Below are 27,524 nucleotides of genomic sequence, written 5' to 3' on the forward strand. Positions count from 1 at the left end.
TATATATATTTTATTTTATTTTTTGAGAGGGAGTATGCAGGGGGAGTAAAGAGGGCAGAGGGGGAGGGGGAGAGGGAGAATCTAAGCAGATTCTGAACTGAGCTGGACATGGGTCTTGATCCTACAACCCCAAAATCAGGACCTGAGCCAAAATCAAGAGTTGGACACTTAACTGAGCCACTCAGGTGCCCTAAGGGTAAATATGTCTTTAAAGATGGTTACACAACAGCACTTTTATATGGGGGGATAAATTGACTTCTCTCAAATTTCTCCATTATTCTTAACCACACAGGTATGGTCTCCCTGATGTTTGATGAATGTTGGGACCCCAATGTGGATTGAAAACTGTCAATCCAAACTTAGACAACCAGGGTCATGCTATGGTAGTCTAAATGTTTTGTGCCATACAGCAAATGGTGCACTTTATGAACCAGAATGCTTTCGAATATACTGCTAATAGGGTATGAATGCTATGATATAGGCATAGAGAAACACAGTTATTGTAGTTAAACTATTACAAGCTTGATTTGTACTCTATATAATGTATGTATTCTTAAAAAAATAAAAAGTACACTTCATCAACTAATTAACAGAAGGTAGAATTCTAGACATGTTGCCAATAATTCTTCAATGGCCAATACCTATTCTAAACAATGTAGATGTCTTTGTTTACCTACTGAAGAAACTACACACATTCCTAAAACTATTTTTCTCACAGAGGAGCACTAATTACATTGATTCAATTGGTTAAAAAAATACACATTATTTACCTGATTATTAATGAAGTAACAGTAACAGAAATGATCCCCATCCTTCCTGAGTATATGTAGTCATTAGTGCTCCATTTAATGGCAAAAAGCTTTCATTCTCTGAATCAGAATATGGGATGGAAAGTATGAAATAAAAGTCTTTCCCTGACCCCTAAGAATGACCGGTTGGGCAGTCACCCCCTTGGGTGACTCAAGTTAAGAGGTTTTGGAGGACAGCAAATCAGGTGGGAAGTTGAGGTACTTCTCCAAAGAGGAGCACAGAGATCGGAGGCAGCAGGAAGCCACCTAACTCCAGGATTCCACAGCTGCTGCTAAGTGCCAGCTTCCTTTTCCTTCCCAGCAATCTCTTCCAAGGCTGAACTCCAAGTCAGGAAATTTTTCTCAGCAAGGTAATGATCTGATCCAAAATAATCAACACTTAGCTGTGACCAGCCAATGGGCTCAATTCTCCCTGGAAGTGTTACAAAATAGTCTAGAGAAATTTCCAGTCGATGAAGTGAAGGCAAGCCTGTATGCCTGTGTGTGCATGTGCATAAGGGGGTGGTACAGAAGTCACTCGGAGCTCTTCAACTAGCCCCAGGAGGTTCCCCACTGCTTCCCCACATCCCCACCTGAAAGTAAAATTAGCCACATGTACCCACCACTCCTTTCTCCGGAATAATTCTGTATAGTAATTTCAGGGGTATTATTTTTATAATCTCTGATCCTAATTGGCTCCTTCCCCTCTGAAACCAATCCTTATTTGCATCTTTGGATCATCCATGTTCAAATTAGAAAGGCAAAGGCTAGAAAATAACCTACTTTTGGAATATGTGAAACCAGATCTCATTAGGGAATTAAAATACTATTGAGTTTCAGCTTGTAAATTCCCACAACCAAAAAAATCAGTTATAAGCTATGTTGAAGTTATGATTCATCTTAATGTATTTTTTATTGCACGTGAAACAGAAGTGATTTTAACCAATCTTCTGGGCTTCAGAAAGAGAGTTGGTAAGTAATTCAATGATTTACTAAGTTTCAGACAGGAAAGGGTACCTGACTACATTCCATTTCTATCCATTCTTCAACAATGTCTGACCTGAGTCTTAGATTTATGGTGCTGATGGAAAATTCCAGAAACTAAAAAATATTTAAGTTTTAAAATTACTAGATCTCAGGGGGCACTTGGGTGGCTCTGTTGGTTAAGCGTCTGACCCTTGATTTTGGCTCAGGTCATGATCTGTCACTCTCCCTCTGCCCCTCCCCTTTCTAATTAAAAAAAAAAATTACTGAACTTTTTTTTTTAATGACATTTATCCAATACCTTGGAGAAAGTGTTCTTACTAGGACTAGACATAGCAAAAAGAAAAACATGCCAAAAGGATCACTGAAACTAGGTTTTTATCACACCTGAAATGAAATTGTGTCTGCAAACACAGCATCTAAAATATCGTAGATGTTGTTAATTGTATTTGAGAGGCCAATTCAAAGCACAGTTATGGCGGTTTACAGGGACATTAAAGGGAACCAATGCCTTTGAATATGCTTGCTACCTTAGTGGTTAATAACAGTTTCTTTTAATCAAGGAAGTGTAATGTAATGGTCAAAGTATAATAAATTTTAACAGTCTCTTCCAGATGCATATTTACTAGTTACGAGGCTGTGATACTCTTTGGACTTAATTAAATCAGATAGCATAAACCAGTGTTTAGATAAATTAGATAGACATTCCTGATACCTATCCACAGAAAGAAAAGAGACACACAGCAACTGAAATGGTTTGGTATGTCAGTTTAAATATTTTGATGAGTTGGACCAAATTTAAACTGGCTAAAAGAACTAAATGTTGACTCATTTAATAAGAAAATTCAGTATGGGGTGTGTCTTATGGCTCATGGTTTTCTTTCTCTTCTCTCCACAGTATCACACAATGTCAGTTTCATCCTCACGCTGGCTCCAGTCAAGATTGATCTCAGGGTGACAGAGGCCAAGTGCTTCGTCTTCCACATCCAGAGGCCTGCATCTTCCCCAGCATTCCAAGCCAGAATCCTGAGCACGTCCCTGACCGGAATAGCTCATGTTATATGATGAATCCCTAGCTAATCACTGTGGCTAAGGAAATGGTTATGTCAATCAGTTCATACCACGTCTCTGGGAATGGAGTCATTTCATGAGAAGGACATAGATCATGTGGAGGATAGGTAGATACTCGGAGGAAAACTGGGGAAATGGACAAAGGAATACTGGAGGTTCACTACAAATAATACTGGATGCTACTGAAAGACAACAGCAAACCCAGCGTTGTATTTACTGAAAATGATTATTGGTTTCACTAACAAGAAAATAGTTTCTGGATCACAAACTAACAACAGCAACAACAACAAAATTCCAAGGCCAGTATGTTTCTTTTATTATTTTGTGTTTGACTTAAGATGGTTGAATGACTTCATTTTCAGTTATAAGCATTACATTAATTCCCATGCAAAAACCCAAGACCGCATATGCCGGATTTCAATTGGCCAAATTCCAACCTGTGAGTCTGGACATTCGAGATCAAATCCAAAATGTTGCTTGACCTTTCCAATAGTAGATATCATGGTCATCCTTTGAGACATCAGCAGGGCCCCTGACCTCTCAAACACCACCGTTTGCCATGAGTCCATACCAGAACAAGGAGCCAATGCCTTGCGGCACCTAAACATGGCAAACGACTTCACTCATGAAGAGAAGACACCTCTACACGAAGCTACCACTCACAGATATGCCCTCGCTCCTGCTCTGTAGAACACCTGCTTTTGAATAGGCATGCTATCTTCTGTTGGGGATTATAAATTCTTTCTGCCAGTTTTCCCCACAACTCCCAGTAGAAGCAAAGAGACATTACAAAAAAAGCTTACCTCTATAACCCCCAAAGCAGTACATACAAAGACAACTACTCTATCAAGTATGTATTTTCTCCGGCTTCAGATGGTCATTTAGCAGGTGTAAAGCTTTGCAAACCTCTCTCAGTGAGACAGGAACCAGGAATATCAAAGAGGGCAAAAAACAGGACCCCACAATTAAAGGAGAACAAAACAAATGCAAATAATCCTTCTATTGATTGAGAAAAATGGGCTTAAAAAAAAAAAGATAGCATTTCAACAGTGGATGTCAATTTATATTGAAACACCTACATCGGAAACTCTGACAATGGCCGAGATTTCATTAGTGCAAATAACAATTATAATGGTATGTTCTTTCATAGGATTTAAATAAGGCTTCAAATAATTACACACACTAAAACTACCATTTGGAAACCTTAATTCTGTTTGGAGAGTTGTCAAACACAGCCTCCAAACCATCCAAAGTTCTGATCTGAGGAAAATTACATTCAATGAAGTTGCTCCAAAACACAACTGGTAGCATTATCACTTTCAAAGTCTACATCGTTTGGTGGAAAGAGGGAAACTACTCTGGTCGCTGGTCAAAAGAAATAAATCCAGCTAACATACCAGGTAGTTTCCAGGTTCAGATGATTCTCAAATATCTGTAGTGATGAAAGCTCATTGAAAAAAAAAAAAAAAAAAAAGACAAAAAAAAAATAGCATCCTGAAGCATCAGAAAGGTATCTGTTGCCCTACCCTCATTAACAAATTTACACAAAGCATGAAACAGTAAAAAGCAAGAGAATTCATGGGCATTTCATCTATGGCTCAAGTTCTCCTTAAAAAAAAAAAAAAAAACAACAACAACAAAAAACCCCAAAACAAACCCGAACCAAAAACAATGTGACAATAACTACAAAGAGTAAACAACCAAATCAGAGGCAGAATATGAAATAGTAATATACTGTTTCAGAGCCTGCACCGTCCTGCAGAACCAGGAAACTTAAAATGTGTTCTTAACAGATCCAATCTAGGCTGGATATGTAAAAAACGGCAAGTCAGCATCACAAACCACACTACACATTATGAGAGTTTTAGAACCCGGGAAAAGAAAAAAAAAAAGAAAGAAAAAGAAAAAAGGCAGCAGAATGCTCAGAAAAATTTATCATCGATTCTGAAATGGGGCCTCGTGACATCATCAGGGTTAATAAAGACAGAGATGGACTTCCCCGGGTTCTCAGTCACCAGCTGCTGCAGTTTTTTGGCCAAACGGTCGTCGGGCTGGTTGGGGTCCCCTCCGTCAGACTGCGGGGAGGGGATGCTGGTGGTGCTCCCCCGCCTCTGCAGCTCCAGCGTCAGCCGGTTGGCCGCCTTGACGTGCTCGATGGCGGTGCGCAGGTGCTCGGCCGGGTCTGAGCGCACGGAGGAGAGCTTCCGCGCGTGGAGCATCACGGTCTCCTCCGACAGGTGCTCCAGCATGTTGCACTGAGGGATGAAATAATTGGGGCACATCTTGTTGACCAGACAGTGTTGTAGGTCATCAATGAGTCCCAGCAAAAAGTGGGCTGCATAGTCTTCTTGGGCCAAGTAGTTAGCAGGAAGTCTGTCACAGGCCCAAAGCATCATGCTCCGCAGGTGATAGGGGCTGATCGCCTTGGGCCGGGACAGGAGTTTAATGATGATGGCTTTGCAGGCCTGGTAGGCCTGCATGAGGCTACCAGAGATGCATTTCTTCAGCTGTACCTCGCTCCTGGCGAAGGACAGCCGCCACTCATTGTCCTTCTTGCCCTTGTAGGAGCAAGCAGGCACCAAATAAAACCCACTGATGACCTCTTCCTCGGTGATCTTCCCATCCCAAAAGTGGTTCTCCATGAGCCAGCTCTGGGCCACAGCGGGCCAGCCTTTGAAAGAGACCACAGGGACAATATCATACAACATGCGACTGCTCCCCACGCCCAGGATGATGGAGATGATGGTCCCGTTCTTTTCTACCTTTTCCACCTTGGGCATCCCTCGCTGGGGTTTCTTCTGGATCTCTGACAGGACAATGCTGATGGAGTCATAGAACCAGTCCGCCACTTTGGTTGGGGAGAAGAAGTAATTGGTGGCACCATTGATGTGATCCACGATGGTGCAGCAGTCTTTCCACTTACTGATTGTCCCCTCATCAAAGAGCCGGAGGCTCAGCCAAGAGTGGCACAGGGCTGAGTGGCGCATATCGAGTGTCACAGGCTGATTACGGTCATGTAGCTTAAGGGCTGGCACCAGAAGAGTGAAGTCCATATCATAGTCTGTCCCTCGGGCATACACGTTAAGCTCATCTAAGTCCAGGTCCACCACGCCTTCCCGGACTCCCCCAGAGAGCAACAGGTACTCATTGGCCACTGGAAGTTTTTGGTCCAGCTTTTGCACCATTCCTAGAAACAGAAAAAGAAAACACTATTAGAGGAAACACAGACACCAGAGTCCTTTGCATCAGCACAGAACACGCTGAGTTTCTAAGACCCACTGTTTGTTAGAAGTATAAAGTCAGATCTTGTTGCACGGGTCCAGCCAGCAGCATACATTGTTCTTGCTCGTCAGTGACAGAATGCATCCTTTACCAAGTGGGAGAATTATGATCCATTTTCCTCTTGTGGCAAGAGCAGTATCTTTTAAATTTTCTTTTAATTTTTAATTTTTTAATTTTTATTTTATTTTAATTTTAAGATTTTATTTATTTATTTGACAGACAGAGACGACAAGTAGGCAGAGAGGCAGGCAGAGAGAGAGGAAGGGGAGCAGACTCCCTGCTGAGCAGAAAGCCTGAGGCAGGGCTTGATCCCAGGACCCTGAGATCATGACCTGAGCGAAGGCAGAGGCTTTAATGCACTGAGCCACCCAGGTGCTCAGTGCATTAAAGCAGTATCTTTTTAAATCATAAACTGGGGCTCTTCTTCCCCCAGTCATTACCTTGGTTAGTGGCATTGCCATCCACTAGGTCACTCAGGCTAAACACCTCAGTAAGCTTTGAGTCTTTGTTGGCTTCTACTGCCAGATTTTATCTGTATAACCCCTGCGACATTTCTCATTCCTTCCCTGTTCTCCATCTCTGCTGCCATCATATAAAGCCAGGCTCTTCTATCTCTCGCCCATGCAGCCTCCCACCCCTAGGTTCTTCCTGCTTAAACCTTCCTTTATCCCAGGGATTCTCCGTGTGGGCTATGGACACTGAATGTGAGAGGTCACAACTCTCCCCATAATAACGCTAACATATTATTTGCCTTGTTTACTGTCTTGACACTTGAACTGACTCTTGATGGGACAAAAGCAAATGGTGGGTCACAGTGCTCGGCGTTCGTGAAGACAGTGGCACCAAACCACAGTGGCAATCACTGGACTCCTTATTGCTGACATGTACCAGCATTTAAAAAAAAAAAAAAAAAAAGTTCAGCCACATTGAATAAAAATCCCTCATGGAAAAGAAAAATGGGTTAATTTTTCTTAAATCCCAACTCTAGAAGTACCTTTCTAATGTTCTGTGCAACAAAATGGTAAGTGACCATAGAGCACTCTTGCCTCATACTGAAATACAAGAGCTGTCTTCAAGAAATGTGCCTGTCTTGGAGCTGTGGGCTAAGCTAGCGGCTCTGTTCATGGAAGACCATTTTTACTTTAAAGAACAACCGATCAACTATGGGCATCCAGACTTGGGTATCTGGTAGACATTTTCATTTAAAAATGAACAAAGTTAGCCTGTCTTTGCAAAAACAACTAAAATATTTATTGCCAATGGGGGATAAGACAAAACAAAACTGGAGATTTAAAAAAAAAAAAAAGCTGAATTTTACGAAAACTCATCTCTTGCAGCAGGAGCTTAATATCTTCCCAAATGGTATAGTTTTCTGGTAAGATTGGTGGTGACATAAAAAAATGTAATTTTTGGATGTTAATTGAGCTCTCTAAGAGTGCGGACCATGTCTCAAATCCGTATTAAGCATGCATTGGGCTCTGCAACCAGTATCATAAAGCTGGAGCTGTGACTGGATGGCAAAGGGAGAAAAGGATGGAATTACTGGGACTTCCCCATGAAGAGCTGAAATAATTAGACTAAATGTAAATGACTGATTCGTTGATGAACAAATGTCCCCTCCCTGCCAGCTCTCTCTGCGACTTAATTTAATCTTTTCTCCAAAAATTACAAAGAGCTATCACAAACTAAAATTCCCTTACTCACTGCAATTACTTTTAATCAACATAGTTTATTATTCATAGAACAACTCCAGTGCAAATCAATAAGCCTTGTATGTGTGTTTGTGCTACCATTTTATTTCAGAATTTAATACTCAAATGAAATAAAAATGTGCTCTTTTCATTCTTTCCAATCCTGTTTTCCAAACCATATGAACCATGAAAAATTCATACTTAGTACCATTTCCTTACGTATAGATAGACAGACATACAGCAAGCTATCACTTTTGTCTTAACACAATCAAAAAGTTATCCAACTTTAAAGAATCCACAACTAGGAAGCCTGGGTTAAGCCTGGGTTAAGCCTCTGTCTTCGGCTCAGGTCATTGTCTCAGGGTCCTGGGCTTGAGCCCCACATCAGGCTCTCTGCTCAGCAGGGAGCCTGCTTCCTCCTCTCTCTGCCTGCTTCTCTGCCTACTTGTGGTCTCTCTCTCTCTCTTTCTGTCAAAAAAAATAAAAAGAGATGTGCTCGCTTCGGCAGCACATATACTAAAAAAAATAAAAAGAGAATCCACAACTAGTCAGAAAGATAATTCAGTGTACTGGACTTTTGAGGCTGTTTCTCACACGCCTTGTGCTGTGCCACCCAGATTCCTTTCCAGTAAAGGACTTCCTGTCTTAGCTGCTGGGAATCTGTCAGTGTAATCCCTTAAGGACTAGCTGCAAAGAGCCAGCTCAACCAAAGTGATGTCCTGTGTTTGGGGTAAGGGTAGGGGGTACACATCAATGTGAGAATGCCCTGGTTTAGGATACTCTGAAGAATTACTCAAATCCAGAGTTTCCAGGGGGGCTGTGGGCTGCAAAGGAACTGGACTTCTCCCTCTGCCTGATCCTGCTTTGGGTCCCTACTTTCTACCACAGTGGTGGATCCTAGAGGGGTTTCTTAATAAATATCCTAGGGGCACTTGGGTGGCTTAGTCGGTTGAGTGCCCAACTCTTGATTTCGGCTCAGGTCATGATCTCCTGGGTTGTAGGTTCGGGCCCGGAGTCGGAGATTCAAGAGAATCTCTCTCTGCCCCTCCCCACCACCAACTCAAGCATGTGTGTGGGGGTGTGGGGCGAGGTGGGCGGGCGCATGCTCTCTCTCTCTCTCAAATAAATAAATAAATCTTCTAAAATAAATAAATAAATAAATATCCTAACTCCATTCGAAGGCTGCTTCTTGAGGAACCCAATCTAAGACACTACGTTCTAACCAAGCAAAAACAGCCTTCACTGTTAAGTCAGCTTGGAAAATTTATCTTCCTTTTAAAAGTGGTTTTCGAAAACCAAATTTAGTAACCAAGGATTGAAAGTTATGGTAAGCACCAAACCCAAGATTCATTTCTCAACTGTCATGTTTCAGTATTCACCTCATCTTTATGATGTAACAAATCTTACCACTCAGAGTTTTAGCTATAGCTATGAACAGATAAGATTTGTTTCTCAGAATCCAGGGTAGGTTGGGAAAATCATTTTCACAATATTATAAGTTCACAGGCAGGTAGTTACTTTCAAAGATAAACGTTTAATAATGAAATAATTTATTCATCATTCATTCAAATATGTTTAAATTCTAGCACTTGGTGCCATAAATACACATAGGAACCATGTTGAAATGTGTTATGATTAATAAGTAAGAGCTGAATAAATTAGAAGTGGTGTTATAATTTGGATACCAAACCACTGTTCCCTCTTAGGTATCCATGATTCAAAACTCTGTACATTCTATTTTGTCCTAGACAGGATCAAACTAGTTCTGAGCATACTAGCAAGGACTTGTCTAGACAACCAGAATAAGTTGTGCATTAACAGGCTGGGTAGAATTTGTTTACAAAAATGCCGCTGGATTTTGCCTTGGACTATCAATTTTGGTTTGAATCATCATAGGTAAGAAAAGCTAAAACTCCCTTCTGCCCTCTACTGGATTAAAGAAGTTTTAACATGTTTTTCACTAATTAGCATGTACACTAGAACACTCCTGCTAGTAATAAAATATTCTTTTTCCTCCCAGATGTGGCTTTTGCACCTAGTTAAAATGTCGTCCCTCCTTTCGGAAGTCATGAAAGTATGTGGCTAAATTCTGTTATCAGGAATTCGGTTAATTTGGGACACCTACTCCTTTAAAGGACAGAAAGAAGTTTTGCAGCAAAGAAAATATTACTGAGGCTCTTTGCTAAGCTCCTAAAAGGTAGAAAGAAAGTCCCCAAGGCCACGTATTTCTGGAAGCTGATCCCCTGTGACACCCACATTTACCTTTAGGCCGCCGAAGCCCATTAGTCTGCAGTTTCACCAATGATTTGGTAACACAAACCAGAGCCTGCCCAGCATTCTACTCAAATGCCCTTCTTGAAAAACTTTTCTGGGCTAAGTTTAAATGAAAATGAGCTGACATCAGCTATCATGGCAGATGGGTTGCCACGCAACTAAAACACAGCCACGGGCTGGAGGGAAAAAGGCAGAGGAGAGAAAAAAATTCAACCATATACTCCGAACACAGGCACCAGTTCCAACAAGTGCCTTCTCAGAACAGATCCAAGGATTTCTGTGTAATTACAGGAGGGTGACATCAAGTGACTGGCTGTTTAGCTATTAGCAATTTATCCAAAACTGTGAGAACAAAAGGAAGAATCACATATAACAATGACCTTGTTAGCCTGAGAAATGGCTTCTTGCCCTGGTGAGTCTCTTCTTTTTCATGGAATCAAGGGCATATGTTTGCTCTTAAAAACACAAAACTGCCTCCCAGTCTCCCCTCCTGTAATGGATTCTTTGATTTTGCTTTATTTAGTAGTTTCTACTTAAGAAGACCTTAATATTACTGGTGAAACCGGTAACTAATGAGTTAACAGGGCATATAAGCCAGGTGGCAACTCTTTTACCCAAATCTGCTTGTTCTCAGGAATGCTGTCTGCCACCACATTTCTGTAGCCTCATATTCTTGCCTGACACCAAGATAACCAAGTGTTAGTTTTACTGTTTTGCAGAGACTCAAGATTTCATCAAAAAGCCAACCAGACCAGTCAGTGGCCTCCTCTTTCAGTGCAAAGAAAGGAAGTTAACACTCCCCTGCTCAGTAACTTCCTCTGTCCCCTCCTGACACACCATAGCTCCTCTCCCCTTTACTCACTGCCTTCTCCATTTGGCTTTAGAAATCCTGGCACCTGTAGTGGCTCAGGGGGCTAAGGGTCAGCTCTGGTCCTGGGATCTAGACCCGAATCAGGCTCTCTGCTCAGTGGGGAGCCTGCTTCCCCCTCTCTCTCTGCCTGCCTCTCTGCCTACTTGTGATCTCTCTCTGTCAAATAAATAAATAAAATCTTAAAAAAAAAAAAAAAAAGAAAGAAATCCTGGACTCTCTCACATTTCCCCTCCTCCCTGGGGAAGTGGATTTAAGGCTTGCCCCCCAACCTCCTCATCTAGCTGCCTCTTGAAGAGACCCCTTCCTAGCTGCACACTCCATGTCTCAGTGATTGTCCCTCCCCTGGTGCAGGGGACAGAGGGACTTGGGTTCTGTTTACACTGTGGTACCACGTTTAAGGAACGACTTCCATGTCATCCACTTAGTCCTTTGCTGATTATCTTTAGAATATCAAGTGAAAAATGGAACTCTTGTCCTGACACCCTTATATTCTAGTGAACAAAACTTTATCACATCCAACCAAATTCAAATTACAAGCTGCCATCACTCAAGCCCATAATGCCAGATTGTTAAGCACATATGAATCAGGTATGGTTTCCAGACTCACAGCTTCTCTCCAGGAGGTATGTGTGTGTGTGTAATTTAATAAATATTAAGTAGACACAGGAAATGGTACTTGTGCAGATTCCGTAAAAACACAAAACAAAACAAAGCTGTCACCTATGTTGGGGGTGCAGAGATAGATCAAAGAACTAAAATGTTTATATCTCATTATTAAGGCTACAGAATTAGATAAATCTTGTCTCTGTATCTTTGACTATGTACAGCAAGGATTTTTTATTTAAAAAGGCCGAAGTACCTTGACAATATTCTTTTCATTAAAAAATGTTATCTTTTCCACCCAACCCATGTGGCACACTAATGACAGTGCCTTACTATAGCGGTGACTCAACAGTAGGAAGGGAATGGGGTGGAATGATGCTGACAAAGTGCTTCTGTGACTCTGATACATCTCCTTGGGGAACAGTCTATTGGTTGTTAATAAATAATATAAAATTTTCCTATAAAAACTGATTTATACTTCAAAGAAATAACTATTTTTGTCAAGCTTATTGACATCTTGAGAAGTAGGCATGGCCACCTTCTAAGAAAGGCACCAAATCAATGGGATTTTTTAATGACTCCTATTTGGGGAAGATTTTAGTATTTTCCTTTTTTGTGGCCAGAAATATATGTAGAGTCCCTCACCTTGCAGGTAAAAAATCTGAGATTGAGAAAGGAGAACTAACTCATTCACGGTCACACAGCCCTAGACAGAGATTAACAGCATTGTCTTATTCCCACAATTGTTGCAAAGGTCAGAATGGCATATACCTACTGCTTTCCTTAAGACAACAACTGAACTTGACATAAATGTAGAAGAGTCTGAAAGGGAACCAGCAGGGGGTCTCAAGGCAAAGCGTCATCTTTGTGCTTTTATGGGTCAAAGCTGTGCGTGACCTTGGACAAGCAGGAGAACAGGTCCAAGCATCCACAGTTATCATAAAGAGAAAAGACCTTATCTGTCTTGCAGGAAGCTATTAGTATTCTAAAATAAATGGAAGAGAAGGAAGATTCCGATGAAGTTCTCAGCTTTTTCAATAACCTGCTGAATGATCATTAATATTAATAGTTTTAACAATAATCTTAAGGCAAAGAGCCCGTTTTATTTGGCATAATTTCTGAGACAACTGCATGTAACATTATCTAAATCTTTCAGAAAACTGATTAACTCATGTATGGTAATGACCCACTTTTTTTTTTTTTTTTTAAAGATCTATTTATTTGACAGAGAGGGAGCAGAGAGAGAGAGAGCACACAAACAGGGGTAAGGGCAGAGGGAGAGGAACAGGCAGACTCCCCGCTGAGCAGGGAGCCTGATGCGGGGCTCCATTTCCAGGAGGCTGAGATCATGACCTGAGCCTGAGCCAAAGACAGCCATTTAACTAAATGAGTCACCCAGGTACCCCTGGTAATGATCTATCGCCCAAATACATATAGTCACAGGTCTGATTCAAAAGATGACTCTTCACAAGATGGTCTCTCTTGCTTGCTCCTTCCTTGTTTCTATACAGATATGTGTGCAAGAGCGTTGGAGTAAGACAGGCTTGGGTTTAAATCTGGCCTTGTCATTAAGTAAGCCAGACAAGTTATTTAACCTTTGAGCTTCCAATTCATCATATATTTAAAACAAACGAACAAACAAACCATAAAACCGCCCACTTGGAGTTGATGTGAAATGCCTAAGCACATGGTAGATACTTCGCCCATTTTCCCCATATGTTCTTCCCCTTCTCCACCACCTATAAAACTGAAGAGCAAACAACACCTATTCCACAGACTTATTCTGAAGACTTAACTAAACCTGTCTAAAGCTTCCAGCACATGCAAAGTGTACAAAACATGTTAGAGGAAGTGAAACGAACAGAGTATTCTCTCCCCTCGCTGCACTCAGGCTGCTGCTAGCCTCTAGAGGCTTCCTCTGATGAGTGCCATCGTGTGGCATGGCGCACAGCTTGGCAAGTAAAGGGCAGGCGGATTTCGGCCCTTTCTTGTTCCTTCTGAAGGAGTGCCCTGCAGAGTAAATAATCTGCAGGCCCCCATGGAGGGCCTTTAGCACTTTCTATGCATATTGAATAGTGGGCCCTGCTCATGGGTTGTTTTCCCCCCTGAATAGGATAACAATATAGAGCATTTGACACACTAATTGGCACAGAAGCTCAGCAAATGGAAGATACAGTCACAGTCGATCATCCATAAGCTTCCAGAGTCAGGTTTTATGACTGCAGTGACTAACACAGATCTTGGGATCAGAAGGCAACTGCTTGTTGAGTGTATGAATGCCCCAATAACCATTATCTTGGAGATCAAAAATTTGCCACACAATATAATATGAAATACTGTCAGCACATACCTATAAGATCACTTAGTAATAATTAAAAAGTCAGAGTGGAAAAAAAGCTTAATTTTTCATTTAAAAAAGTTAAAGTTCTAAAAATTGGTGAGATTTGTCAAAGTCTGCTAAGCTATTTTGAACATAATGAGTATGAGTTAGGCCTGGGTTCAAATCAGATCCACCCATGACCAACATAATTAACCCACTCTGCGACTCCGCTGGGGAATGAAGTTGGGGAATGACAACGGATTTTAGTGGGATCGTCACAGGGATAAGAAATGAAAATGCACACTAAATTACTCAACACATGCTCCGATACCTACTTGGCAGCCAATAAAGAGGGTTCTAAGCACAGACACACACCCCCCAAAAACACACATTATCAATATATTTTCCCTATCTCCTAAGTCTTGCCTTTTTTTTCTTTCTAGTTCTTAAGGTCGTTTAAAAACTCATGGTTTCTGCCAATCAGAACTTAATGGCAAAACCCAAAGCGACATCTTATTAGTCCCACCTGCCAGCTTCCCACAGCTGCAACGGGGCCTGAAAGCTACGTATTGTCAATTTATAAGGAGTCTTCACTTTAGAAGGCTCATCCTTGAGAGAGAAAAACAACAGCCAGTAGAAAGCAAGTGTAATGCCAATACGGTATTAAATGGCTATCTACGGACACAGAAACGCCTCAGTGATGACCATATCACCTTTCTCCTGATCTGCAAAAGAAGGAATAAGCTTGCGATGATGTTCAGAATCAAGTCAGCTGTAGCCCCCTCGCCTCTGCCTGCGATCCTCAATGGGGGTAGTTTGCACTCCTTTTCCCTCTGAGGTCATCTATGCTATGAGAAACCACTGAATTTCTCTGAAACTGGAAAGCTGGGTTGGACTGGGGGAGAGGGCTGTCTACATTTTAGAAGAGAAATGATGAAGTAAGCCAAGTTCAGGAACTGGCAGAAATGATGGCGATAGGATTCAAAACTCAGGTTTAATTTATTCATGCACGCAGCCCACAGTCTTAGTGTCTCTTCTGAGCCAGAACTAGGCTAGCTGGTGAAGAGAAACACACAGCCTTCACTGCATAATGCTTATCATGTAGCGAGAAAGCCCGATATAACTGTATCAGTGAGGAGAGAGGTAGTTAATGTTGAGAAACAAAGTTAAAGCCTCAGTGGCAGAAAGCAACAAAGTCTTCTTTCATTCAGGCTTTGTGACCATCAGGTGTTGGCTCGGGGGCTCTTCTTTTCTTAATCCAGGACCCAGGTGGATAGAGAACATCACGGTTACTCTAGAGCAGAGAAAGAAAGCCCTGGAGAATCTATTTTCAGCAGCTAATTTTCATTTCCGGCCTAAAAAGGACACCGGTATCATTTTCATTCATAAATCCCTGGCCCAAACTAGTCACATGGTCTCACTCACCTTACGGGAGAAAGTGCAATTCTACCTCTGGCTGGGAAGGTAGAGAGCCAGAAATATTTGAAGAGCCATGTGAACAGCTCTCACACTGATCAAATAATCACACGCTAATAAACATAGAATTATAAGCTGAGATAATAACACTTAAGGAAACAAATAAAGGTCCTAGCCAAAACATAGAAGAGGAAGAGGAGTGCATATTATTAAGCTTGAAGAATAGAACATTCGAGAAGGCCACGGGATCTGCCTTCAAATATTCGATGAGTTGTCCTGGTAAAGAAATGGGCTTTACCTGTGGGATTCCAGGAAGCAGAAGACAAAGAGAAAGAAATATTCTGTCTCATATGTCAGTGAAAGACCTTAGAGTTTTCTGACAATGCTGCCAGTGGAAAGTGGGCATTTCCTGTCCCAAGGGATGATCAATCAGAATCTTGGGGGATGGAGCAGGAGACCCAAAATACAAACATGTGAGGAAGCTACTACTGAGGACAGACGATGACAGAGTCCTGAAGACACCTGTGGCCATGCCATGGGGGCCCCAGAAACAGTGGCCAGAACAAATCCAAGGCGCATATCATGCTCCATGCTGCTATGGTCTCTCACCGAGTTTATTCATCTGTTTTTAACCTGCAGCCCAGCTGTGATCACATCCTCTGACCTCTGCCAGTGTTAAAAGGGGAGAGCACGAAACTAGCAATAACACATAAGGGCAATGGAAGGACTGACTTTATAGAGCACCTTTTCAAAGCACGGCTCCCAGAGAATCAGCTCTACGATGCATTAAGGCATAGGCAGAATTTTTTTTTAATATTTTATTTATTTATTTGACAGAGATCACAAGTAGGCAGAGAAGAGACAGGCAGAGAGAGAGGAGGAAGCAGGTTCCCTGCTGAGCAGAGACCCTGATGTGGGGCTCGATCCCAGGACCTGAGATCATGACCTGAGCCGAAGGCAGAGGCTTTAATCCACTGAGCCACCCAGGGGCCTCTAGGCAGAATGTTGTATCTGTTATCTCATCCAATGCCCTTGGCTTCTTCAAGTACATGATATTGGCCCCATTTTACAGACAAGAAAATCAGGATAAGTAAGAGTGAAATAAGTTGTTCGTGGTCATGACAATCCAGCTGGGATCCAAATTCAAGTTGACTCCATAGTCTTCTCATTACCCTATGCTCCTTTCCATCACTAAGAGTGCTCTTCTAAGAGAACAAACAATTTAATATCTTCAAGCCTTTAAAATCGCCATGTACAACACTACAGGAAATAGTGGAAGCTTATTTCTCTATCTAAAAATAAAATGGATTCTATTCTGGAATGAAATGATTTCCAAAGCAGATGATTAGCTGATTTTAGCCATCCCTGAGGAATGAGTTATATGAGCAAAGTGGGTCATGGATCATAGGAAAGGCATGATTAAAAGTGACTTAAAAAAAAAAAAAGCCAGAGGCGCCTGGGTGGCTCAGTGGGTTAAGCCGCTGCCTTCGGCTCAGGTCATGATCTCAGGGTCCTGGGATCGAGTCCCGCATTGGGCTCTCTGCTCAGCAGGGAGCCTGCTTCCTCCTCTCTCTGCCTGCCTCTCTACCTATTTGTGATCTCTCTCTGTCAAAAAAAAAAAAAAAAAGCCATCCAGTGCTGTAACACCTAGCTACGTGTGCACGCACGTATATGTGTTGCACACTTTAACTCTTAGACCATCTTCAGAGAGTATCCCACAAGTGTTTTCTTCACAACAACATCCATGGCATTCTTTGAGGACCCCAGGACAAACTCTGAGAACATTCCAACCTATTTAGATGCATAGTCCAACCTACATATTTTAATCTAACAGGAAGCCTTCATTTTAAAGTCAAATCCCCTAAATTTCTATGACTAGTTGGGGAGCCCAATTGATAGTCACTGAGAGCGTCATGACCAAAGGAAATCATAACCACAAAGCCATTAGTTCTGAGTTCTGAAGTAGGAAAATCCTTCTCCTCTGACACAGTATCTATAGGAGTCACCCCTCTTTTCTGGGTAAAACTAAGCTCAGACACACTGAGAGCCAGGGGGAAAGAAACATGAGGAATTCTGTGCCTTCTCTAAACACAGCCCTCTCCCTCACCAAAAAACAAACACCAAAAACCATATGGTATCCCTGAGCCTAAATGATATCTTGCTTGTGACCCAGCAGCCTAAGAAAATACAACACTGGGGCACCTGGGTGGCTCAGTGGGTTAAGCCTCTGCCTTCAGCTCAGGTCATGATCCCAGGGTCCTGGAATCAAGCCCCGCATTGGGCTCTCTGCTTGGTGGGGATCCTGCTCCCCCGCCCCCCGCCGCCCCCCACCTGCCTCTCTGCCTACTTGTGATCCCTCTCTCTGTCAAAGAAATAAAGAAAATCTTAAAAAAAAAAAAAAGAAAGAAAGAAAGAAAAGAAAAAAGAAAAAGAAAATACAACACTGTGGCTTAAAACTGAACTCTAGGTTTATGGTCTATACTGCACACTTAGAGTTGCTACATTACCTCAAAATGATCCCAATGTATACAAAGAAGGCCCCTCTAGAGGATTTTAAAATCATCATTTGCTAGCGATGGCCTTAAAATTAGTTTACTTTTGAAAATTTCAAACATACACAAGAGTAGAGATAATACAACAACAAATCACCATGTAGCCAACACCCAGCTTCAACAATTATGGTTGCCATCACTGTTCCACTCATGCCCACTTTTTTTTTTTTCTGTCATATTTTAAAGTAAATCCCATACCACTTCACCCATAAACACTTCAGGACTACCTGCCAAAGACCTTTTTTTTTTTTTTTTAATTTTTAAAGATTTTATTTATTTATTTGACAAAGATCACAAGTAGGCAGAGGCAGGCAGAGAGAGAGGGGAGGAAGCAGGCTCCCCTCGGAGCAGAGGGCCTGATGCGGGGCTCGATCCCAGGAGCCTGGGATCATGACCTGAGCCGAAGACAGAGGCTTTAACCCACTGAGTCACCCAGGCTCCCCAAAGACCTTTTAAAAACCGCAACCACCCGTTCTCCTATCTAAATAAAATTAATAAAAATTCCTTACTTTTGCTGACTTCATTTTACCTCTCTTCTGACACGTGTGAATATATGAGTGTGTGGTGTGCGTGCTCACGTGCACGCGGGCAGCAGACACTGCTGACACCCTGCTCCGCTCCCTCAGCGGCGGGAGGCAGTTTCCCGCAATCTGGAGGCTTCCCTCCTCCAGGCCAAGGAGTCTTCTCCTTTGCCTGAGCGCCGGCTCAACTCTGGCATGACTAGGAAGTACCTGGGACATAATGCACAAGGATGGACACCCCCAGTGGCCGTCCTCACCCACTGGAGGCCAGGAATCTGTAAGTAAATGTCCCAGCTTACCCATACCTGCTGGGACAACTCTAAAATGGGCTCTACACAACTTCCCAGAGGTCTCCCAAGATCACTCTGCTCATTAGCTCAATAACAAACACTTCATTGGCTTTTCTCTCTGCTCTGTTACAAAGGCTCTATTCCCTTCCCTGTGCTTCTCAGCACTATACTGAGGCAGTTCTTGTTTCTGGAGTGGTGTGTGTGCGCGTGTGTGTGTGCGTGCGTGTATGCGTGTGTGTGCAGCAGTGCTAGACAGGCTCATCTCTGATAATTCTGGGTGAAATTATAACACGTCAGATGTGTCCATGAGAACAGAAGCATAAGCCAATGAAAATTCCTTGTTCTTTCCCACAATCAAGGTACAAATCTAGGATATGTGGCTTATAAAACTGCATCTGAGCAGAACTCTCAGAGTTCATCACCTTTCTTCACTCGACAAGCCTGTTTTCCACTGCATTTGCAGTTCGTACCCTGCCTATTCATTTACTGCTCTGCTGATACTCCAAATCTCATTTCCCAAAGGACACACTAAAACCTCTTCTAATTCTGGAAACCTCTGGAGAGATGAAAATTTATATGTTACTTTGAAATGGGCCTTTCTTCCTCAAACTACAAAGAAAATAATGGAGAGTAAGGTTTGAGGAGAAAAAGCCTGGCTTCCCAGTATACTGCAGAAACCAATCTTCAGAATGGAGCTTTGTTCAAGTGCATCAGCCTTATTCATATGGAAAAGGTCAAACCAAATTCACAAACCAAAATAACCTTCTCTTTCAGCCTCCACCTGGGATTATTCTGTCTCTGTTCCTCTAAATTGTATGGAAAAAATTGCAAATGACATATTTAGTCTCTCCGTTCGATGACCTTTGTCCATGCTTTCTTTAGTGTAGGGCTTGGACCAGTTATCAATTATTTGTTGGCCTGTCGGCGTCCCTCCATCTAAAGACCTGTGTGTTTCCTAAGCGAACACAACAGAAATTCAACAGATGCCACTTGAATGAAGAGATGGTAGAGACTAAAGACGGAGTTTATAAGAATCTTCCAGGATGAAAACTGCCAGGGTGTTATGCTTAGACTGATAGAGTCAATCTGACATTGTCATTTCTAGACACAATGAAAGACTCCAGAGCCACTCTATCTGACAGCAAAGGAATCCTTTATCACATCCACAGAAGAGATGGAAGGGGGAAGCTAGGACCCTGTTAATGAGCTGGCCATAAACTCACTATGTTGTATTTACACAAAGGCATCTCTCATTCTCCAAGAATAATTTAAGTAGAGGACATTTTCCAAAGCACCAGTTTTTAGCCAACAATCATAGCCAGAGATTAGAAGAAAAGCTACTATGTAATTACAGTGTGCTCTAAGATCAAAGTCTAATGACTGCTTTTTAAAAAAATGAGAATAGTGCATTTTTCTTTTGATGAGCAAGAAAAAAAACTCCATAAATAAATGGATTGTCTTACCAAGCAATTTCTAATAACTGCCAGGAGATGGCGCTCATACCCTATTCATCTACCAAGCATATACCGCTGGGACCCATCCTCCAAAAATCTGAAAACAGAGGCTTAGCAAGGGGGTAAGATTTGATAAGACTGTATTACAAGCAACCCACCAGTGGGGGGGGGAGGCTTAATTCAAGATACCACCCAGGGACTCCTACCTTTGCCTTTTGGTTTCCCGGAGAAAATCTGTTGGTAATTCAAGAGCTCACAGGCTCCATCTAGGTTCAGCCAAGACTAAAAAGAAGCTTTGTCTGGGCAGGCCATGTGATTGACAACGGACTCTCAAAGTATATTGAAGACCTTGCTGCAAGCTACAGGTTGCAAAGCACATCTCCGCTGAATACAGTTTCAGGTGGCAGGAATAAGGGGTACAGAGAAGGCAGAGGAAATAGTCCTTGATGTTCTGAGGTCAAGGCCCTCCTCTTTCTGAAAATGGATTCTGTTCTTATTATATGCTTAGTCTACAAATAAGTGAGTACACTAAAAGATTTAAGAACAGGTTATTAATAAAAACGAAACTGATTTTTGGACCTGCCTTCAATCGATAAAATCAAAACAAAACTGATTTACACTATGTGTACCGTACACATGTATGTTTTGCAACTTCCAGAGAACGGCCGGTCTTTTTCTCATTTTTTCCCAGCAGTCATTCTGGGAAAAGCATTCAAGTTCTCATTGTGCAGACATGGGAACTGAGGCTCTTGGCGGCTAAGTGACCGGTAAATATAATTGCACAAAATATCTCCATGGTTCTCTGGCTTAAATTAGATGAAAAGCTCATCTGATCACCCTCAATAATCTTCAAGTTGTGGATTCCTTACCAGGTTACTAATTGGTTTGCTGCAGGTTGGGCAGGAAGGTCACGAGAGGTTTCGAAATGTAAAGCCTGCTCTGTTAGGGGCCGTCTACATACCATAAGCCTAGAGGTCTTGGTTATGCCTACACTGTCTGGGTTATTGATAACATGCCCTCCTTTATCTACCAGCAAAATAAACTTAGATCATTCTTAGGAGATAACTAATCTTGAAGTGCCAAGTCAATAGTTATTAATCAATTTTCCATATGGCTTGTTGCTGTAATGCCTAATACATTAATAGTGATGACCCCTTGCCTACATTGCCTTTATCTTCATTTAAATCAATCTTATTTCAAATATTAATACTCTCAATCAAGTTTCCAAGCAACAAAGTAGCAACATCCTAACAATCTGCTATTTAAAAAAATAACTCCGTTAATAAGTCTTAAAAGTTTTCCTGTTATATAAAATCAGAATGTTCCACACCAAAGTCTGGATTAGTATAACTACACCCATACCTGTAATTTAAGGAAGAATATTTCCAAGCAAAACAGACACAGAATAAAAGTACTGACAATGTGACAGACTCATAAGGAGCAGAATCTACTTCAGAGCCACAATTGTCTACCTGATAATTACTTTCGGTATCTGGGTAAAAACACACTTTATTGTTCGCGCTTGAAAACGTTCACATGAAAAGAAGCCAGACTTAAAAAACAACCCATCAAAGCCTTGTGCGGAGGTTGAAATTTGCAGTTTAAAAACCATGAGTAGATAATTTGAAAGAGGGTCAAATTGTTTCAGTGTTTTTAAATCAGTGCCTACACAATAAAGAAGGGAAAGTCAAAGAGAAAGTCAAAAAGTGAATCTTTTAATGATGAAGTAGGAAAGTGATATTTGGGGAGATAGCTTTTTTCTTCTACTTCTACTTGTTTTCCAACAATCAAAAAATGGAGCAAGAGTCAGTAGTGTGGGGCTGAAAAGGGCGATTCAATATTTAGCCATTGTGAACTAACACGGTGGCTGTTAAGGAAGAAATAAGAGATTTTTTTTTTTTAAACTTTGTAGTGTTAAAGATTATTGTTTGAATTGGTTGCCATTTCAGTAACTCTTGGGACTCCTGGAGACAAAGTTTCAGCTGTATAAATGGATCACTGATGACTAGAACCAGAACAGACTTTCAAGGTTATATACTGTTAAGGGATAGAGCAGGTTGCTGAAGCCCAAAAGGCCAAAGTGACACAGCAGGACTCCTGCCACAGTGGTGCTAGGAATGAATCTCAAGTCCTTATCCTCAATCCAGGGCTCTCTCCACTCCCATAGGTGGATCCCTAACCAGGAGTTTGTGGAAAATATGGCTCCCCAGTCCCCACTCGGGACTGATACATAATCTCCAAGGATACATATGTGTTTTAAACTAGCAATATTGAAATGCTTTTAAAAATTGAGATTGTCTGCTCCGTCCCTCAATTTCAAAGCAGACAGTTTAATTGCATGGATTCAGGAAAGACAAAACTGTCAAGGCAGAGGAGGGGGTTTGTCGTCCCAGTAATTCTCTAAAATCTTTAAGAGCTGAGGTTACCTGTTCTCCAAATCAAGAAAGACACAACTTTGATGAAACTTTTGGAAACATGACAGTATTTGAGATTCAGCAAACAGAGGACATCTCTCATACCTCATGTCTGGGGGATTCACTAACGCCTGCAATCTCCCACTTGTTCATTTCGCTTCGAATGAAAAAGGTCTGGGTTTTTGGGGCTAGATTTCTTTCAGTTTCTTTTTTCACATCCTCTGTCTCTCTCCACCCATGAGATAGTGGCTGATTTTGGTCCTCTACTTTAATCTTAAACTTGGACAAAGCAATTGTGTAATCAACAGAGAATCCTTGAGGGCTCTTGGCACATGCCTCTCCTCACTTGGGAGCACAATTGTGGGTCAGTGAGTATGTGCTGTGGGGCCGACTTGGCAGCCAAACAGTAAGACCTATGGTGATGGGCACGATTATAGCTCAGTTCCCGAAACCAAAGATTACACAGTTTGGATAGAAGTGTACAGTTTCCAAAGCTATCAACTGTCCCGAAGGCAAGCTGAGACACAATGGGTTCAATACAGACACTCATATTCATACAGTGGCCCTTCCAAAAAATCCAGTCAGATTAGAATTTATAGATAAGTGGGGAAAAGACTAAATAATAACAATTCTTTTTAAGAGATGGTGTGTGCTTGAGAAAGGTCATTAAAAGACTCAAAGCCAAGTGTAGTGTGAATTTGAGATGCAGAAACCCCATTTTTAAGGTCGTGACAAAAATGATCTCTGTGTACAAACCCAAATCTTATCATGAGAGGAGATTTCAGGTCAGAAATTCCAGAATTCCATTTTAAACATGGCAAGGAGGTAGTCTGGAAGTGGTCTGCAAACAGGAAGTTTGCAGTGTTTCCACTAGAGGTCGGGCATTCCTCATTCCTAAGTTTCTTTCATTCTTTCTTTCTTTCTTTTTTTTTTTTTTTGAACAGTTGGGACAGATTCCAACAAAAAAAAAATAAGAAGAAAAAGGCCTGAAGATTGGATAGATTGGATATAATTTTTAATTCACACTTGATTTTACTGAGACGCTTTGAAAGTGAGTCATAAAATGGATTTGGGTTTCAGAACAGTACTAGTCTCTGATGAATCCGAAATGCCCACATGCTGTTTGCAGCAAGCCTGTTCAAGTGGTGGGATGTCACACATCCACTGACAAAATTCCTTCGCTTTGGGATGAAAAAGGCACACAGAAAAGAAAGATGCTTAAGAGGTAACGTGAATGATGTGACAGGGAGCTTATGAATTTAGGATACAGAAAAGTTAGAATGTGAACACTTCCTTCATGATTTATTAGCTATGTGACATTCGGGGAAGTTACTTGACTTTCTGAAACTTTAGTTTCCTCACTTTTTTTTTTTTTAAAAATGAGGATACCACCACCTGTTTCACAAGATTATTATGAGGCCTGGTGGAGAAAAAGTTTCAAAAAGATTTCAATACAGTTTCCAGAAATTTGCAAATGTTGAGAAAATAGAATTTTCTTTTTTTTTTTTTTAATTTTATTTATTTATTTGACAGACAGATCACAAGTAGGCAGAGAGAGAGGAGGAAGCAGGCTCCCTGCTGAGCGGGGAGCCCAGTTGCAGGGCTCCATCCCAAGACCCTGAGATCATGACCTGAGCCGAAGGCAGAGGCTTAACCCACGGAGCCACCCAGGCACCTCTGGAATTTTCTCTTTAAAATAGCATCATTTCACACTTCTCTCAGTCAGTAAAGGACACTGGTCTTATCTGAGCATGTGACTTTTTAAAAAGAAATGTAACAGGATTTATCTATCTATTCAACCATCTCCCTCCCTCCTTGTTCTTTTCTTTTGATTTCAGTTTTCTGGAGCTTTGTAAGTGTCAAGTAATGTGGGTTGAAGGAAGGAGAGCTCACGACCAACTCTGGCAGCTTTGTAAGGAACAGAAGACACTTTAAATGAAGTTACCACAGTGTCCTTGGTTGACAGGATGACAGAGGAAGGGACTGGAGGGTGCGGTGGGTCGGAAATGGAAGAGAGAAAGACAGATGGACTAATTGTTAGGGTCAGTTTTCACTCAATCCTGTCCCTCCTGTTCTCTGATGACTCTGATATACAAGCGGAGATCACAGATGCCAGACTCTGTCTTCTTACCACAGTGGTTTTCTTTCTTTCTTTTTGCTTTTCAATTATTTATTTGACACACACACACACACACACAGAGGGACAGAGAGAGGAGAGAGAGCATAGCAGGGGGAACAGCAAGCAGGGGGAGAGGGAGAAGTAGGCTTCCCTCTGAGCAGGAAGCCAGATGTGGGGCTCCATCCCAGGATTCTGAGATCCTGACCTGAGCCAAACGCAGAGGCTTAACCCACTGAGCCACCCAGGGACCCACCACAGTGGTTTTCTGACTACCATGGAGAATCATCTGGAGAAATTATTAAGACATAGATTTCTGGACCTTGGCCCTCTGGGTTCCTACTTCATTGCTCTGGTGCAGGGTTCAAGAATTTGCTTTTTGAGGAAGCTCCCAAGTGATTCTGAAGCTGTTGGTCCAGGACCACACTTTGAGAACCAGTGGTTTAGCACAGCACCAGAATTTATAATCCAACTGTGGGAAAAGAGAAGGGACGCACGGTAAGAAACCTAGGCTCTAGTTCTGGATCTTCCATTAATTCCCCATAGGATAGGGAAGGTCATTTGTTGTCATACCTGCATTTGCTCACCTGTGAAAGGAACAATGTTTGTTTACCAGTGAGGTCAAATGAAGGTCAAAAAAGAAACAGGTAAATTAAAACTTTGAAAAGTTAGAAAATACTCTGTAAGAACAAAGTACCATGATCAACAATTCCAAAAAGCACCGGGTAGCAAATCTGCCTTTGTGTCAACCTGAGATCATCAGGGAATGCCCAGATTTCGGGTTGAGTGTTTGTGTGTGTGTGCCTCTGAGTGTGTTTCTAGATGAGATTAGCATTTGAACTGGGCTAAGTAGATTGCCTTTTCCAGTGTGGGTGGGCAAAAGACCAAAAAAAAAAAAAAAAAGAGTGGAGGAAAGAGGAATTTTCCCCTTTTTTCTGCCCCACTGCTCAAGCTCTCATCTTTTCCCATCCTCGAACTAGGATTTACATCATAGACTCCCCCTCATTCTCAGACCTTCAGAGCAAACTGCCAAATCACACCACCTGTGAAAGGAACAATGTTTGTTCATTCCTAGGCCTCCAGCTTGTAGGCCACAGGTAGTGGGGATTCTCAGCCTTCATGAATGTATGAGCCAATTCCTCAAAATAAATCTCCTTTTATCTTCTATCGGTTCCATCTCTCTGGAAAATGCTAACACACAGCCATTACTTCAGAGGTTTTCTAAAAATTAGTGAGTGACAGTCCTAGGTTCTATTCCAGGGTTAGCCTCTGACCTACTCTGGATACACACTTGACCTTTCTGGGCCCTAGTATTCCATACAGCAAGGGATTTAAAGATGATTTCTAGGGGCGCCTGGGTGGCTCAGTGGGTTAAAGCCTCTGCCTTCAGGCTCAGGTCATGATCTCAGGTCCTGGGATCGAGCCCCACATCGGGCTTTCTGCTCAGCAGGGAGCCTGCTTCCTCCTCTCTCTCTGTCTGCCTCTCTGCCTACTTGTGATCTCTGTCTGTCAAATAAATAAATAAATAAATAAATAAATTCTTAAAAAAAAAAAAAAAAAGATGATTTCTAAGGTCTTCCAAATTTAAGGTCTTCCAAAATTTAAAAATGTGTGGTTCTATGGTCAGAACATGAGCAGGGACTGGGGCTCCAGGCAGGTCTCAAAATACGGAACATCATGGCCCCTCCCAGAACTGGCATAGATCGCCCAGTGGTAACCCAAAACACGGCGCACTTTGCCCACACTTCAGTATTAACCCGTGCACAGAACCCAGGTACTGGATGGTACTAGACCATCCATCCACTCAAGAGATCAACACTTGAGAATCTGCTGTAAGATGTCTCGTATCATGCCCTCCCTGAACGTCCCACTGCCACCGTGGGTCAGCATCGTCACCGTGCAGCTCAGGCCCTCACATCTCTCACGGGGACTACTGCCATACCTCTTAATGGGATCCTTCTTCCCAGCACCATCACACAGCATAACCTGCCAAAAGGACCTTCTGACAGGACAGCTCTATCATTCTCCTGCTCAAAATTCTTTGATGGTGCTTACATTCCTCTCAAGGCCTCTGACATTCAGAGGCCAACCTCTATTTCAACCTTGTCCTACTGTTCCCTTAGGTTCCTCACCGGTTCCAGCTCCAAAGTGGAACCCCCAAACTATACCAGTCCCCCAAATATTTCCTATGCTTCCTGGCTCCAAGCCTTTGCTCATTCTCTTCTTTTTGCCCTCTCTCTTCACCTGGTGAAATCCTGCCAATTCTTCTCCCACAAGCTTTTGCCTCCTTGTCCCCCACCCCTAGACATATTCTTTCCTCTCTTTCCATAGCCTTTGATTCACCTGATAGGAAATTTCACAAGATTTAGTGTGACGGGTATTACGGTTCTCTGTGTTCATTTACCTCCCGGTCTCACACAAGATCATGAGACGGATCTTGAGGACAGGGGTGGAGCCTTATTCATCACCTCTATCCCTGAGCTCACTGCCCAGGGGTGAGGCTGCTGAGCCCTGGAACAGTCTGTCTGGATACAGAATGTGTCACTGTAACATGAACTAGCTTGTACAGCACTGGCATTATGTCTGCACAAGGAAAGTAGTGTTAGGTTCATTCGCAGTTTTCCAAGAATGTTAGTATTTTGTACAACCAAGGAATAGCCACTAAACAAAACATGCTCGAACACAGCAGAATGCAGCCATCCCGCAGAGGGAATGATGCTCACGTTCCCCTTCACTCAGACTGGGGTGTCATCTGTCATGGAAATGCTTTTCTTTTGATTATTATTATCCATGATTTTAAGGGCAGTCTATCTTTGTCTCCAAAATACAACAAATGTTATGTATTCTTTTTTTTTTTTTTCCTAAAATGCTCTTTGT

At 42.0% G+C, this 27,524-nt stretch overlaps 1 protein-coding gene across 1 annotated transcript in view; it reads right to left on the reverse strand.

The window, feature by feature from the left end:
* Window positions 1–3,135: 3,135 nt before the first annotated feature.
* MB21D2 (Mab-21 domain containing 2) overlaps window positions 3,136–27,524 on the reverse strand; it is a 111,304-nt gene continuing 86,915 nt past the window's right edge. Inside the window, exon 2 of the mRNA XM_004745276.3 lies at window positions 3,136–6,030. Within this exon, the coding sequence (XP_004745333.1) occupies window positions 4,766–6,030 (1,265 nt within the window). The 3' untranslated portion in view covers window positions 3,136–4,765. The remainder of the gene's footprint in view (window positions 6,031–27,524) is intronic.

Source organism: Mustela putorius, unplaced genomic scaffold (assembly GCF_011764305.1).
Source record: "Mustela putorius furo isolate JIRA1106 unplaced genomic scaffold, ASM1176430v1.1 tig00003834_pilon_pilon_pilon, whole genome shotgun sequence".
NCBI lineage: Eukaryota > Metazoa > Chordata > Mammalia > Carnivora > Mustelidae > Mustela > Mustela putorius.